This window comes from Dermacentor andersoni, chromosome 1, assembly GCF_023375885.2.
Source record: "Dermacentor andersoni chromosome 1, qqDerAnde1_hic_scaffold, whole genome shotgun sequence".
Lineage (NCBI taxonomy): Eukaryota > Metazoa > Arthropoda > Arachnida > Ixodida > Ixodidae > Dermacentor > Dermacentor andersoni.
The window spans coordinates 218,034,261-218,050,476 of record NC_092814.1 but is presented as its reverse complement, the minus strand read 5'-3'; the positions used below and the strand labels follow the sequence as shown (position 1 = coordinate 218,050,476).

Sequence of the window (16,216 nt, the reverse complement as noted above, 5' to 3'; positions counted from 1 at the left end):
CTTTAACGGGGTAACCTTTGCTGTTATTTCTGTCTTTCAAGAGTGCCTGTTGTATTTTTTATTTTTGTACAAGAAATTAAGTGGTTCCATAATTATGTGTGCTTGTTGTCAAACCAGGTGTGCCCATTGAACAGGAGGAATTGGTGCTGTTAGATGCGAAAAAATGGAGAAACTTGTGCCAGAAAGTTGCATCTCAGTTTCCTGAGTGTTCCCTTACTGAGCTGTTGATGCCACACTTCTGTGTTGTAAGTATTGTGGTCAGATTTTTACATATCTGTGTTTTACATATTAATTCGGCAAAATGTTTTTCATCTTCTACTAAATAACACTAGGCAGGTTAGAGTAATAATGATTGTGCATTGATTAGCACATGGTTTCCTAATAATTTTTGTATATAGCATAATAATCTGATACAGTAGGAACAAGTGGATGCTGTGCTGACGTTTGACAGTTACACTAAAGTTTTTTATTCAAACTGTACAAACTCATAGAAGGTAACGAACAGTGTAATGTCATTTGCAACAGTATTTATTTGCGTTAAACTCCTTTTAATTCTTCTAAGCATTCTTCTATGAGTCAAGCCAGTTCGTTGCTATCTCGTCTTGTCATTTTCGTCGGTGAACGAACAGACAACTACTGCCATCTGTAACCAAGGATAGGAAGCAGCTGACGCTTTGGTTGGCGGCCACTCGTGGTACTACAAGGGAGAACCAGCCAAGCACATAGAGTATGAGCGGTGTTGACAAGTGGCCTTGATGCATGGCACAAAGTGAATTGCAAGTTTCGCTCTGGTGGCATCGTATTCCGGCATCGCACCCTTTTAGCCACTAGTATTGTATTAGCTGCGAATGAGCTGGTTCGGTTCCCCCGCAGTGTCTTAAAGGGACACTAAAGGTTAAATTAAGTCAATGTGGACTGTTGAAATACCATCCCAGAAACCTCGAAACGCTTGTTTCGTGCGAAGAAGAGACTTATTTTAAGAGAAAATGCGCTCTGAAGCATCCGCGTACCTCTAGCGCAGTTCAAATCACCCGCCCTTCGATCGAGGAGTATTGACGTCATGGTCTCGTAGTGACGTTGCGCCGTCGGTGAGTAAAACGGCTCCCGCAGACGGCGCTACTGCTTTTCTGCACAAAACGCAAACGCGCGGCCAGAAACAGAGCCAAGACAGAGCTGACAGCAGCGCGAAAGCGGAACTATGGTGGCTAGCGGAAGGGAAAGCGCATGACGATAAGCTGGTTCTTTATTTTATGACGCCAACTTCGACGCTCGTCGCAATGGATGACCCTGACAACGACACATTAGCTCGTTATGCTGGGCTCGAGTTCAGCGATTTAAGCACTGATGAACGTGACCTGCTGTTGAGGGCTCGCGCTGCCGGCGTCGTTGCGTACTACTACGACGACAGCCTGCTTTGAAAGGCACTTACCGCGACTTCAGTAAGTCGGCGTTGAACTCATAATCCTCTTGACGAAAGTGCAGCGAGCACACTACGTGATTTTTCGGCTTTTTGCCAGCGCGCTGTGGCAGAGGTATGGCACTTAACCACTTCGAACGGAGAGGTTCACTCGTTGGCACACAGTGATAAGTAATGTTGGATTCGCCGCTGGAACTGCCCTTGGCCAAGTTCCGCGGACCGTTCGCGCATCCCACGACATCACATGGACGTGGCATTCTCGCTGCTTGTTCCAAATGCAAGCTTCACGAGCCAGCAGGACCACCGCAGCAGGACGCGATAAAGAAACAACTGAAACTCCAAAGCGCGCGCGGCCCAAAGTCGACCACGCAGAGTCGAGCGAAAACGAAACCTTTCGATCACCCATACCACTCAAGGCTAACGTCAAAATGTTATTTTTTTCTTAGAATGGAATAGAAGTAGACAAGTAGCATTTTCTTCCGTCTTATAATCTAATGAAATCATCTTTTTAATACGAGTAGTTGAGTACTAGTGACATAAATTATGATGAGGAGTGCTTTCGTCATCGGGCTAGTACCGGAATGTCACTGGGGGGTCTCAAATCGTGTCGTGCATTTACCTCAATTTCTCGGTTACTAAAGCTCTGTTCGCGATTATATTGACGCCTTAGACGTTCTAGAGCATTGCTTTGTCACTTTAACTTGACTTTCTGGTAACCTTTAGTGTCCCTTTAAAACACTAGGCAATAGGAAAACGAGGATGCGTGTCTCGAGCCACTAGGGCCCCATCAGCTCAATTTTGGTTCGGTTTCCCCTCGTCTTGAAACACTATGCAATAGGAAAACGACAAAGTGCATCTTGGGTTGGTCGGGCCCTACCAGCTCGGCACTTGTCAGCATCTCGTGCTGCAACAATTTGTGTAATGCTTCGTGTTACATAATCGTCAACTGTGATTGAGTCTGCCAAATGTTTTGGGAACTGCTTGCATCATGGCTGTAGAGTGCCCATTTTACTCTGTGCATTTCGATGGGGGCGAAATGCGAAAACACCCATGTACTTAGATTTAGGTGCATGTTAAAGAACCCCAGGTGGTCGAAATTTCCTGAGTCCCCCACTACGGCGTGCCTCATAATCAGAAAGTGGTTTTGGCACGTAAAACCCCATAATTTAATTTCTTTAATTTTACTCTGATTCTCTTCTGAGAAAAGGACCTTGTCACTTCATTCTTAATTCCTCAGACAAGGCAAACTAACTTCATGGATGTGCAGTACTATTCTAGAACAAGGCAGTACTGTTATATTTCTTCAGTTGCAGCACACTGAATGTATTTTATGGTTTATTGTACAGTGTGGCCTGATAAAGAAGAAGGAAAGGCAATAATAATAGGCACGGTAAACACCGAAAATAGCCGTAACTGCAAGCCATAGCTCTACAGGAGCACTTCAGCATGTCAAAAGGGAAAGTAGTGTAATGAGGTAACTTTCGTAATGTAAAAGATTAGCTGCTTTACCTTTCAGGTATGAGCATGTGGCAGTAGCAGAGTTGAGGAATCTCATTTGACAAAGCAATCCATCAAAATCATATGTTGAGTAATAAAATGAGTAGTTTATTTTTCTTCTTTGTCTCAGCTCGTACTAAGTCCTCTCTCTTAGTACAGTTGAACCTCGTTATAACAAAGTCAGATCTGTTGCAAAAGTACCTTACATCTGATATTCGTTACAAGCGTATATTCACTGCACACTGATGGCAGCAATAAACTTTTTAGATTTACTTCGTTATATCAGATAATTCATTATATCCGTATTTCTTTTATAGAGGTTTCACTGATGTCTGAAATGTTCTCCATGTGAAAGAATTCGTATGTTTATGTCTTGGATACTTAGAATTTGAAGTTGGTTCACATATTCTCATGTGTGAGTCAGAGAATATGTGAACCATATTTCTCCTGTATGAACCTGAGTAGACCATGACGGCTGGTCTTTGTCTCACCTGCGTACAAACTACTGTTTTCAAGCTCTAAAACATACTTTGCCTTCTTTACTGAACAGGTTTGGCTTATTTTACAACTCGATCCATGAATTTTCTTATAATTCCCTTCAAAATATCTTTCGTTCATTTTTTCTCTGCATTGCCTGGCTGCTGTTTCTTTGTCATTTGTATTGAATGTCTGCAATGAGGTGTTATTGTATTTGTTGTGTGGTTCATTTTATGCTGCACTGCATGTTCTTTTTTTTTTTGAGTCTTCTTTGTAAAAGCTTTGGCCTGTGCTGGCTATGTTTTTGCGCATACCGCTGTACCGATGTATACATGGGGGAAGGGAGCACCGTCAAGCTGCGACTGGCTTTTTCCCCCTTCTCCTCAGCCATGTACCTATGTCTGCATGTCTGGAATTAAGACTGAGACTCAGGTATGAAAGAAGTTCTGAAACAGTTGTAGCTGCCAAGTGCTACCATGCTTTACTGTGCTAAGCAGTTATGAGCTCGGTATCCAGGTATCCTCCTATCATCATGCTTCCTTGTAACATCACGGCTGCTTCCAAAATCATGGTCAAAGCTTCAGAAACTAAAATAAAGTAAGAAGTTCACGAATTTGTGTGGGTTCGAACCAAGAGCCCCATGACTCTGAAGTGGGTGTTCTAGCACTGCTCTACAACTGCACTTCATTCCAGGTAAAGATTTGTTGTGTTATGGGCTCACACTCTGAATTCACAAAATGGTTTGAATGAGTCGCAGTAAAAAATGGGGCATCTGAAAGCACAAAATTATTTCTTTCATTGTTGAAATTATGCCTTAAATGTACCCAAGGACCAACCAAGCAAGCAGCACTCCTCCTTGTCTTGTTCTCCCGTCTCATGAAGAAGGAAATATCACCGTCCAAGTACTCCGTACAGATGGTGAACCAGTGAAGCTGAAACGTGCAGCCATGGTGTTCATCACTGGATTAATCCCAACGGTTTATTAAATGAAGGCTTGGTAGGCTGCTGGATCCTCGGTGCGCAGTTGCTGCTTGCGCTCGGCTGCACGAGCCTTATCTTGTGCCCAGGCTGCAGCATCGGCATGGTGTAGACAAGCTCGTTCCTGGTTCTGCTCGCGGCGTTGCTGATCAAAAGCTGCTTGCTCCTTGGGAGTACATATGACGCGTGGCCTGCCCATTTCGGAGCCGGAGAGAAACTGCTGCGCGTGCGCTTGGCTGTGACGGAGAGCAATGACGTCACTACTGGCACAGCCAATCGCACGACTCTCTTTCTCTCTCTCTTTTTCATGCATGTGCATGGGGTTGTGCTGGAGGAGTTTTCGGCATACAGGTGACAAACGGACGGACGGATGGATGGATGGATGAATCAGCTAGTCATGTACAGCTTTGCTGTAAAAATAATTGCTTTATAATCCTACGGTGACCTGTCACGGGTTTGATTCGCAGCCATAACTGCCGCATTTTGAAGCAGACGAAATGCAAAAACACTCAGGTGCTTAGATTTAGGTGCGATGGGGGTGAAATGCGAAAATGCCTATGCACTTAGGTTTAGGTGCACGTTAAAGAACTCCAGGTGGTCCAAATTTCCGGAGTCCCCCACTACAGTGTCCCTTATAATAAGATTGTGGTTTTGGCACTTAAAACCCCATAAGTTTTTTTTTTTTAGATTTAGATGCACATTAAAGAACCTCAGGTGGTGAAAATTACTCTAGAGCCCCACTATGGCTTCCCTCGTAGCCCACTGTGCTGTTTTGGGGTCTTAAACACCACAATTGATATAAATCCTACTGCGCTCTACAAAATGCTTTTTATGGGCACACAAAGGTGTAGCATAAAGATATGAAACTTCTCTTTTATTGGTATTGTACATTTAAGTACACAAGGGCAGATTAAACAATGAACTGCACACCTTGTCCTCTTTTCTCATCCAATCATGTCTGGTACAAAATCGTGTAACCTTTCATATTCTGCCAGCACAGTGAGGCAAAATATGAAAGGTGCACCACGCATGAAATTGGATCCTTCTCAATATTGGTTATTGTATTTGAAATTGTTATACCTCCCAATTTGCCTAAGCAATGCTCAAGATTGTTATTCTCTTCTCACAGTTGCAGTTCCAACCAGTAAAGGCACGGCTGTGATACTTCCCCATGACATTGCACTGCCTGTACAAAAAAAAAAAAAGGCGGGGGGGGGGGGGGGTTGCATTGTAATTTTACTATTCTGAATTGCAAAATGGATTTAGCAGGTCACGTTTAAAGGGGCCCTGAAAAACATTTCTAACTAATCATAGAATAGCCTCGCTATTACAGTATGTTGTCCCATGAATCTCGCACTGTGAAAGAGTTCTGGCGGAAAATTTTTCGAATTGTTCATCTATAAGTGGAGTTATCGTACCGATGCCTGGCTTTCTCTCTCTTTTCATCTCCACTAGCACGCTGGAAGCTACACAGCAGAGAAGCCAAAAGGGCAAAGCCCCGGCCAAAAGTTTAGTGTTGCTGCGACGAAAGGGCTCATCGCCGCACTCTGTGGTGGCCATGGTAGACTGCACTACACAGCACACCGTTGCCATGTCGGAGACCACACGCAGCAGATGCAGCTAATGCACATGTTAAAGATGAAACGATTTTTCTGTCTGTTTGAGATAACAGACACATATTTTTCATTTGTTTAACCCAAAATTAGCTATTATGTATTACTGAGAATGTTCTTGCAATCAAGAAATCGGCCAATAGCATTGGTTGGCCAACTGCTTTCAATCAGTTTTCGATGACAACATTACGGATGCGAGAGCAAGCATCTGTTCACTGCTTTTGACATGAGATTGTAAATTCCTTGCTGCATGCAGTGTAATATTTGGCTCACATGTTCACAGGAGCCTCGTCAACAGATTGGCAACATTTTTTTACTATGTTCAAAAAGTGTTTCAGGGCCCCTTTGAGGTAGCATCAAAGAATATGAAATCGATTTTTGTGATGATTTCTTGTGATGTATTCAGGGAATCTGGCTAACATACATAAAATGTGACCCTGGCATTATCATACAGGCAGACCAACTAATGGTGGTTTAAAAATGCTCCAGGAAAGTATGAGCAGTCTTTAGAACAGTGTCTTTGCTACATGCAAGGGAGTATTTGGCCCCCATGTTCATGACAGCAGTAACTTGTGTCTGGTATAGCTTATTTGCTGTGTCCAAAAAGTGTTGCTGAGCTGGTATATGGTTCCAGCGACAGCTGTAAGCCACATAATTATGGGAGGAATTTATTCAGGTAATTAGCATGATTGAAACAAGCCTATTGTGTATGGCTGTGCAGCCTGTCCAAGATGTTTGAATTAGTATAGCAACTTTTTTATTTATTTTCAGTGGCTTGCAGGCGCTACTTCTGAGGAATGGGAGATTTTATCAGCTCAGCTCAGGAGAGCACTGAATATTGATGCAGGCCATAGTGTGTCTGCTGCCGTTTTTATCCAGGAACTTGTAATGTGCCTCATTGGTTGCAAGAGTTATGTTGCCGTAGGGAACTGGAGCTACTTGTTCACATGCTTTGCCAATACTGTCATGGTGAGTGCAGTGCATCTTTAAATGCAATATATGCATTAAGGAACTTTAAGGAAGTCCCTTCACAAGCAAATTTGAGCTGCATTTTGTGCTGGTGATCTGAAAGCATGACTTTTTTAATGTCTTCTGGCTTAGGATTAAGTGTAGGCTACCACTGATGCAGACTACAAGGGTGTGATTATAAGGGCAACATTTTTCACACATTTCCAACTTCTGTTCTGCAGTTCTGAAATCCAGCATGATGGGTCACTCAGCGGTTGTGCTGGTGCACTTTTGTTTTGCTGATTGTAGGTCTTTAATTGCGAACAGCAGATGCGAGCAAATCAATGATGTTGTGGTTTCAAGCAGGGCATTCTAACCACTACACAATGGCAACTTTGTGTGAATGAACAGCTAATGCTTGAATTGGGTGCTGACTAATGTCATTGGTTTTCTGCCAGGGACTCATCTAGTCCACTATACTGTAGCATTGATTGAGATGCGGAGCCTGTAACGTTAATGCACGTGTACTGCATCACACTTCCCCTTCCCCTCTATTGGTGTTTGCATTGCGGTGCAAGCGCTATTTGTGAGGTTTGTGAAGCAAATGCAATAGCTGCACTAAATGAGACAAGAAAAAAAGTGAAGAAAAAGAACAAACACACACGCAACACCAGTGTGCATCTGCTGCTGAATGTAGGCTGCATGCAGCTTTTAGCTTCCAGGGGAGCCTCATAATGTTGTCCAGGAATTATTCAGTTGGCACTGGAATTCTGTTGCAGTTTTCCAAAAGTACTGAGCGGATCACATGGTCACATATCAAGTCTGGGCTCATAATTGCTGTTCACAGTCATTTAGTTTAGGAGGATGCAAAGCTAAAAGGTCAGCTTTTGAACTGACATGCTGATTTTCAAAAAATTTGGCCGCATGTTTGGTTTCGTTGTCGTTAAAACATGTAATAAATTTCACTGTCCCAGCAGAAATGGAAAAAAAAGTTATGCATGTCCCATTGAGCAAATGAGTGTGTCACCTTAGGAACACTATCATTAAAAAATGTTAAAAATGGTTAAAATTTTTCTGAATAACTATCTTCTGAACACCCTATATTATATTACAGGATAGCAGCAGCCACTTGTAATTTTATGCCTTTTTCTGTACAAGACGCATCACCTGAGAACTATGTTTTTTTTTTTTTTTTGTTACTGGGACAATAATAAATAATAATAATGTTTATTTGCCATCATACATGTTAGATGGGAGGGCGGAGGCAAAAAGGCTGCTCGCAGGCAGCTTGACGAGCCCACAACCCTTGGTCTGTTTATTTTGGCAAGCACAGCAACACATCAAAACTACGCAAACAAAACAAAGCAGCAGCAGCTGCTGCTACTGCTACTGAGTCAAATATAAATACAGGGTAATAATCGAACAGGAACAGATTCTAATCACAATACAAACCACAGAATAACATGAAGTCACTGCGAAACGAAGTATCCAGATTCAAGCACTCTACATAAGGCGAAGATTCTGGTAAGAACAAGAAAATAAATCAAAGTTATCCGCTTTGTAGGCGTTCAAAAGAGAGGGTAATGTGTAGGATAAACACTGTTGTCTAGTAGTAAGACGAGGAGTATTTACTAACCAGCTTTCTGCATATCTAGTTAGGTAGTATGCTAATTTGTTTTGCAAATTTGCAAGACGTTGTAAACTATTGAGGTTATGTCTTATTTCTGTTTTGAACTTCATGCTCAGTCGGTACTTATATAAGTTGTCTATACTAATTATTCTGGAATTGTGAAAAAGTTGAGCTGTGTGGGATCTATACAGTGCATTATAAACATGACCAATGTATTTCTTCTGCAAAAGATGAATACGTTGCAGGCTAGAGGGCACTGAGGTTCTCCATACTAGTTGACAGTAGTTGAGGTGAGAATAAAAAAGGGAGTTATAAAGAAGCAATTTAGTTCATGCTGATAGCTGATGTTTTAATCGACCTATCATACCGATGATTGGGGCTATCTTCGTTGTTAGATAGTTTATATGATCATCGCAAGACATATGACAAGCGAAAATTATGCCCAGACATTTGAAACTCTCTACAATATCTATGTTGCGGAAGTTCAGTACTATGGGTTGGTGTGGCGGAATGATTTTGTTAATTGGTCGGAAAATGACTGCCTTAGTTTTCTGTTCATTTATACGCATAGAGTTTGATATTGCCCATTTTCCTAGCATGGTCAAGATATTGTTACATGCGGATATTTCAGAGATATTTTTTCCTGAGAAGAACATAGTAGCATCATCTGCATAAATAATAAATCTTAAATGAGGATTTATGTTTACAGTGTCGTTAAGGTACAAATTAAAGAGGAGAGGTCCTAGTGTGCTACCTTGTGGTACGCCAGTTTGGATAGATTTAACTGCAGAACAGGAACTAGGTAGCTGAACCACTTGCTTTCTCTGGGATAAATACGACCATATTAGTTGTAAAGCCTTACCGTGAACTCCATATTCATGTAATTTTTGCAATAAACTCTTCGTAACAATATGTTGTGATCCACCAAGTCGAAAGCCTTTGAAAAATTGACAAGTACGTCAAGTGCCATACACTTTTTTTCAAACTGTTCAAGTATAAATTCTTTCTGTGCAAGAAGTGTCAGTTCAGTTGATTTATTTTTGGTGAAGCCATATTGATGTGAAGTATGCAGTTCGTACTTGTTAATGAATTTGGGTAAATGCAAGTGCAAAAGTTTTTCAAAGACCTTCGACATCGCAGGCAGTATAGACACCGGCCTATATTTGCCCAAAGCATTTTGGTTGCCTTTTTTATATATTACAGTTACCTTTGCTATCTGCATTTTTATCGTAAAGACCGCTGTCATTATGCATGCATTAAATATGTTAGCAAGACTTGGTGCTATGATATCAGCAACATGTTTCACAGGGCGCACCTGGAGGTCATCGATATCACAGCATGTACTATTTTTTAGGCTCTGTATCACAGAGATTATTTCCTGAGCTGTCGCAGGCTGCAGAAATATAGAGTCACTGTTCAGAATGTTCATGTATTCTAAGGCGTCGGGCAAGCCACTCCTTGTTCCAGTCTTACAAAAGAAGTTGTTAAATGCGTCAGCTAAATTGTTTCCAGATAATTCTTGGCCATTGACTTGTAGTTTCGAAGGCTGGGTGTGAAACTTAAGGCGGTGTAGGAGCATGTTCAGTCGAGACCATAGTAAATCATGTCTGTCATGTTCCACGCTTAGAAAAGAAAGGTGGTACTGTTTTCGTGCACATCTCAGTTTCATGGCCAGTCTATTTCAGTGTTTTTTAAAAATGGTAGGTCACGAGGCGTTTGTGTACTAAGAAAGTGTTGGTAAAGCTGGTCCCTTATTTTCATTTCGTGCCTTAATTTCGTTGTTACCCATGGCTTCCGTATTTTACGACTTCTGCGGCGAGACTTTAAAGGAAAGTGAGAGAAATATAACTTTTTCAATTGATCAAGAAATACATTATACCCTTCATTTGCGTCAGTTAACTGGCTTTCATTTGTCCAGTCAGCCTTTAGAACCTCTTCATGGAACCTGTAAAATGTAGTATCTGTTATTGTCTGATAGTACATTTCCTCATTATTGTTTGTGTGTAGTCTACTACCATTCACACAAAGGAACACAGGCAGGTGGTCGCTTATATGGTACGATATCACTCCAGATTTTGCTGTACATAGTTGCAAGTTTGTAATAAGAAGGTCTAGCATGGAACTTAACTCAGTAGTGATTCTAGTGGGTTCAGTGATTACATTGTCGAAACCATTGGAAGTGATAACAGTACTAAAATCTCTTGCGTGTTGGTCATTAGAGCCCATATTGATGTTAAAGTCTCCACCGGCAATTAGAACAAAATTATGTTCAGTAATAAAGGTTAGAAAAGAGTCATGAACTTCCAAATTCCAAGAACTTAGTAACGCTGCCGTTCGGTGGGTGGTAACAGACAGAAAGTACTGTTTTGCCTGTATGCAGCGTAAGCACTTCAAAGTCAGACGTCATCAGGCAGTAACAATCCATAAGCTGAGATTCAATATTTTCATGAACCAAGACAGCAACTCCACCCCCTCACGTATCGACTCTGTTTAGGTAGAATGTTTTGTCATGCTCCAGCCTAAAAACATCTTGGTCATTTGTGCACCAGGTTTCGCTCAACATGGTTGCCGAAAATAAGAAATTGAATTCAGCAAACATCTCTTCTAAGGGAAACATCTTGTTTCTAACAGACCTAGCATTTAGGTGTATGCACTTTACAGAAGCAGGTAATAACCGTGACACGACAGCATTTAGTTCATGTGGCAAATAAAAGTGCATGCCTATTACAGTCAATCGAAGTCCACGGTGCTCTTGACATGTATGGCTCTGGCTCCATCAGTTTTTCGCACCAGAATCTTGCCATTTACATGCCAAACGTAGCGATAGCCTTGTTCTTTGGCCACAACCTTTATCGATCTTAGTAGTTCCTTATCATGCCGAGTCATGTTTTCCTGAATACACACGTGGTGTACTCTCTCTAAGTTTGCTTTTATTTGCCAACTATGCGTCTCTCGTCGTTTGCCTTGTAAATCGAGCTATTATGCCTGGAATATTATCTCCTTTAGAAGGCAGCCTGTGAACGGAAACAACATCACATGGCGTGATGAGCCTCAAGTTTTTCAGCGACAGTGTTTAATAAAGCAATTTGGTCTTCATCCGGTACCGCTGCAATTTCATGTATTTCCAAATTTTGACGTCGACTTCGGAATTCGAGTTCATGCAGTTCTTGTTAGAGTTGTGCTTGCACGACTTGATTGGTATCATTTACCTGTTCTAGGTCTGCAACTCTCGCTTTCAGTGCTTTTATCTATGTCTCTTATCTGTCTATTTTCTTTCAAATTCATCAAACATATCTGACATGAAGCCGATAGCTTGTTCCATTTTCTCAACTGTTAGTTTCAGGGCAGGTAAGCATTCAAGGTTTTGTTTGATAGACTCAAGAATCAGCGTCTTATCAGTGTCACAATTACCATCTTCACTAGAACTGGAATGCTGCTCAGCGCGGCATGTCGGACAACGCCAGGCTTTTCTGTCAGCCTCTTTTTTGCCTTTGTAGGATTTTTTGGTCAGTCTGGCGCATTTACCGAAGTGGTATTTATGGGCACGTTCAGTGCACTTCACATTCACTCCTTTAGTGGAAATGGATTTTTCGCACGATGCACATGTGTCTGACATTACACTAGCAGTAGTGTAGTATCATATGTCAGGGTCGCGCGAAGAGCACACATGCAGACAATGATAGTGGCAGCAGCAGCAGAAACCGCGGCAAGAACGAAGTGTGACCAAGGCAAATAAACCAGTGCATTTACCTGCAAATTCACAGAGGTACAGTTACAATGTGTACACGGCACTGCTGCTGCTGCTGCCAAATGGCTTCCTAGCCGAGGGACGGGGTTTATCTGGGGCTGGTAGAATCCTGGTGCTTACGCAGTCAAGGGCACCACAGGGCAGGCGAAGAACGATGATGAAGGCAGGCGCTTCGAAGCATCTCAGTAGGAATTCAGCGATTGTAGGCAATACCCAGAGGCATGAAGAAGACCCAACTTGAGTGTAACTGCATGGCTGAGCGGCAACTGCAAATTCACAGAGGTACAGTTATGATGTGTACACAACGCTGCTGCTGCTGCCAAAAATCGATAAGTCTGTCCTTTTCTTTATTGATAGAAACAGTTTAGAAATTAAAGACGTCCTTAGTCTTGTCCCTCACAAATTTTGAGCCTAAAGCGATAGTTTTCCTAAAGCTGTAAATAAATAAATAGTGCAAACAGAAAAATCGATTCAAATATTTCAAATCATGCTATTTTATTCTCCAAGCAACGGTGCTCAATCGAATGTCCCTGCTGCATAGGTTACGCACTCCCTTCAACTTAGTGCTTCTCAGTGGCAATTGCTTCAAGCTTTCTCGTTCTCTCTCTCTCTCTCTCTTTAAAGCTTTCGAGCTGTTAGCACTCTTGTCTGGGCTCATGAGATGCTGGCCTTAGTTTCTGCCCCACATTCTTCTCGTTCCGATGTATCTTCTCAATAACGAAAACAAGGCTGGGCACAAGAACCCTGCTGGTGAGAAAACTGAGATGTCGTGTTATATTCCTACCAACCCATACTTCAGTTTCAGTTTCGCAGGCAGTCCAGAAATGTGCCTTTCTTTTTTTTTTTTTTTGCATGTCTTTTAATACTCTCAACAGCAGGTCCTCCATCACTAGAAAGCGCGGAAAACAAACGTGAATTTACTTTACGTGAGGCTTCTCTCTCGTTCTACAGCCACATCTTAAAGCAGCATTCGGAGGCGCTTTTGATGGGAAACGAGCGCCATCAGCGAGTAAAAAAAAAAGCCATTTTTAAAATTTTTTTCTATTGCGCAGATGACCAAATTTGGTGAACAGCTTCTTTATATGTTTAGCAATCGAAAAAAAAAATTAGAAAATGCGTTTTTCTTGTAAAAATAACGATTTTAGCGCCATATCTCCGCTTAAAGGAAAAAACGAGTCACTGAAGTTTGGGGATTTTTTATGTCTTCTTCCACAAGTTTATGGCAGTGCCTCGTGCCTCTTAACCCTTTGAGGGTCGCATTATTTTCGGGAAATGCGGCCTCCCAAGGACACATTTCTTTATTGCAGATCGAAATTCTTCAGAGTGACTTATTTTGAGAAAGAAACAAGGAAATAATTTTTTTAAGTGACGAGTGAAAAAATTGTGTTAAATGTATGCAGTTTTATACATGGCTTATTGTTGACTACATGCGTGAAGTTGCATAAATAATTTTTTTACAAATGTAATAAATTTCACACAGCCTATTTTTATGTTTCAAATAGGTTTGTCACAATTAGGGCTTGTATTTTAAAACTTTCCGTGTAATTTTCCATTTTTATTATGTGCCACGCCGAGGGTGTGATCTCAGCATCTACGGTGTTGCTGCAACCACCAACCCGGGTCTGAATGAATGACACAGGGCCAGAAGAAAGGAAAGTTAAATGGATTGCTAGATAATACGGCTCCAAGACTCTCGCTCATGCATAGCAAAAGCACACCATGCCATGTGGGCGGCTGCATGCAAACTCAGTAGTGTGTACCCATCAGAATAACAAAGAGTGGGAAACTTGCAGTAATCAATTGTTTGATCGCTAGAGGAGATTCTATCAATTCTCCTGTGTCTGGCAAAAAGAGATGCATGCGCGGCATTATCGCCGGCTTGTGAGCGCGCGCCTGTAACCAAAGTAATTGCATGCCTATAGGAGAGCCATGCGGGCAAGCATCTCATGGTAACGCTGTGAGTGATAAGAAACAAAATGTAAATCACTTTTTTGACACCTGTAAGTCAAGATTAAATGTACGAGCACGCCCATTATAACGTGCACAAGAGCGGGCCTGAGCTTGCAGCAGTAAACTAGGCAAAGTGGGAATACTCCCAAACTACCATGATGGCAGCCACCATAAAGTGAAGCAATAAATCAGTTTGGGTGGAAGCTGAGGAGTGGAGTGGCAGCACAATGAGAATTTTTTCTAGAAGTTACCTCCCTAGCAATGCTAGACGGCACTTTGCTCTGAAAGAAAAAAAAAGAAATTTAAACATCCAATTGCTGCCGTACATGTGCAGTGGTGAGCCTCAGTGGTTTAAGGTATGTATGCTAATGCCACTCCAACTTCAATCGAGTATAATAAATGTAAAAGGATGTTAGTTAGCAAAAGGCACTTGTGGCACATATTGGTGTCATAGGCAATGAAACTGAAGCGTGATGACCTAGTCTTGTCTGTCATCATTGAAGGCTTTGCACTCCTGCGTTACTTCTGTACTGTGTCCTAGAAAGTTTGCTTTCTTGGATTCATAGTGTAGCGAGTTTGCAGCATAAGGTAGTGCAACATGAAACATATGTAGTGCCTTTTGGAAGTGCTTTCTGTGCTCTTTGACAAATGAATATGTATTTGCATTGTCAGAGGTATAGTATCAGCATGCTTACTGTGTTCTCCATGACATATTGGTTGTGTTCTTTATATTGGAACTTACAGTGTAGGGTAGATACTGAGTAGGTCTAATGAGTTTTTTTTTTTTTTTAGAGTAAGTAAGCAATGCAAGCAATGGGCCCTGCAGGTGGTAGTGCACTTAAAATATGCTATTGTAGTTGGCACCTTAGCTTGAAAACTCCATGAATGTTTTTGTGACATGGCAATGTAACATGTAGCATGCTACTACATGTAACAATGTAGCATGCTACATTACTTACTGGACTGTACTACGATGTGTTTTGGAACAAGAACTAGCAACAGTACACCAGCATTGAGAAGTGTGCAAATTTTTATAATGTTTACTTGTAGGTTGCTGTGGCTAAGACAGACAAAACTGTATGTGCCTGTGTGAGTTGTGAAAGCTGAACCTCCATTGGTTGCTTGCAGGAGTGCCTGAAGATGACGAAGGAGCTCTCGGAGGAAGATCTACATGAAATTCTTCTGGCACTGATATTTGCCCTGTCAAGTCTGCCAAGTCGGTGTCTTAGGCAGGAGCTATTGCTACTCGTTGATGTGAGCCAGTGGATGAAAACTTCAGTTCTTGGAGAGGAGTTGGCCAAGTTATTTCGGGAGGCCCTTGCGACACAGTGCTATCAAAGCGACTTCGTGTCAGGACTTGTGAAAACATCGGTACACAAGCTGCTTGCACACAAAGCCAACCAGTCATAGTGGTGCTTCAGCTGCATTTTGTGTCTTGTAGTGAATTTTCCCACTGTTTACATTTGTGTATAAGTTAAGCTTTGCCATAAATTAAAGTTAATATTACAGTTCACCCTTTTTTTCCATTGTGGTAGCAATTATATGGACATTCCAGGCGGATTTCTGCCATCACTGTCGCCGTGAGGTTCCGTATAAAGTCCAAGGGCGATAAAATCGCCACCGCACGCTGTATGTGCAAGTGAATGCGTGCGAGGGTGAGCTGGTGATTGCAGCTCAATCTCGCGCACGCAAGCGAGGGAAGCGGGGAGGAAGTGTGCTGTTTTCTGTTGTGCGCAAAGATCCCGGGGGAGGGTAGGGAGGGGGGCCATTGCAACTTGAAAGCCATCTGCAACGGGGACAGAGTCCGGCCGCGGGCTGTGTTTTCACGAATTAGTTTGCGTTGATGCGAAACTAGGCACGAAGGTCAATTCGCTTGCTGCTGCTGCCGCGCTTCCTCACACCAACGTTTTGACAGCGTTTCCACGGTCATCAAGTGAGATATGTTCACGTTTGCCTGT

General features: G+C 42.1%; 1 protein-coding gene across 4 annotated transcripts in view; it reads left to right on the top strand.

Moving 5' to 3' along the window:
- The window catches only part of LOC126548235 (uncharacterized), a 64,623-nt gene extending 48,852 nt beyond the window's left edge, over nt 1-15,771 (top strand). For 2 of the 4 annotated variants that reach the window (XM_050196382.3, XM_050196383.3), the window contains exons 13-15: nt 118-245; nt 6,754-6,951; nt 15,387-15,771. In XM_050196382.3, the coding sequence (XP_050052339.2) occupies nt 118-245; nt 6,754-6,951; nt 15,387-15,668 (608 nt within the window). In that variant the 3' untranslated portion in view covers nt 15,669-15,771. Of the gene's footprint in view, nt 1-117; nt 246-5,824; nt 5,931-6,753; nt 6,952-15,386 lie in introns of those variants that run through there. The other 2 variants (XM_055063114.2, XM_055063112.2) reach the window with 2 other exon arrangements.
- Nucleotides 15,772-16,216: the final 445 nt, after the last annotated feature.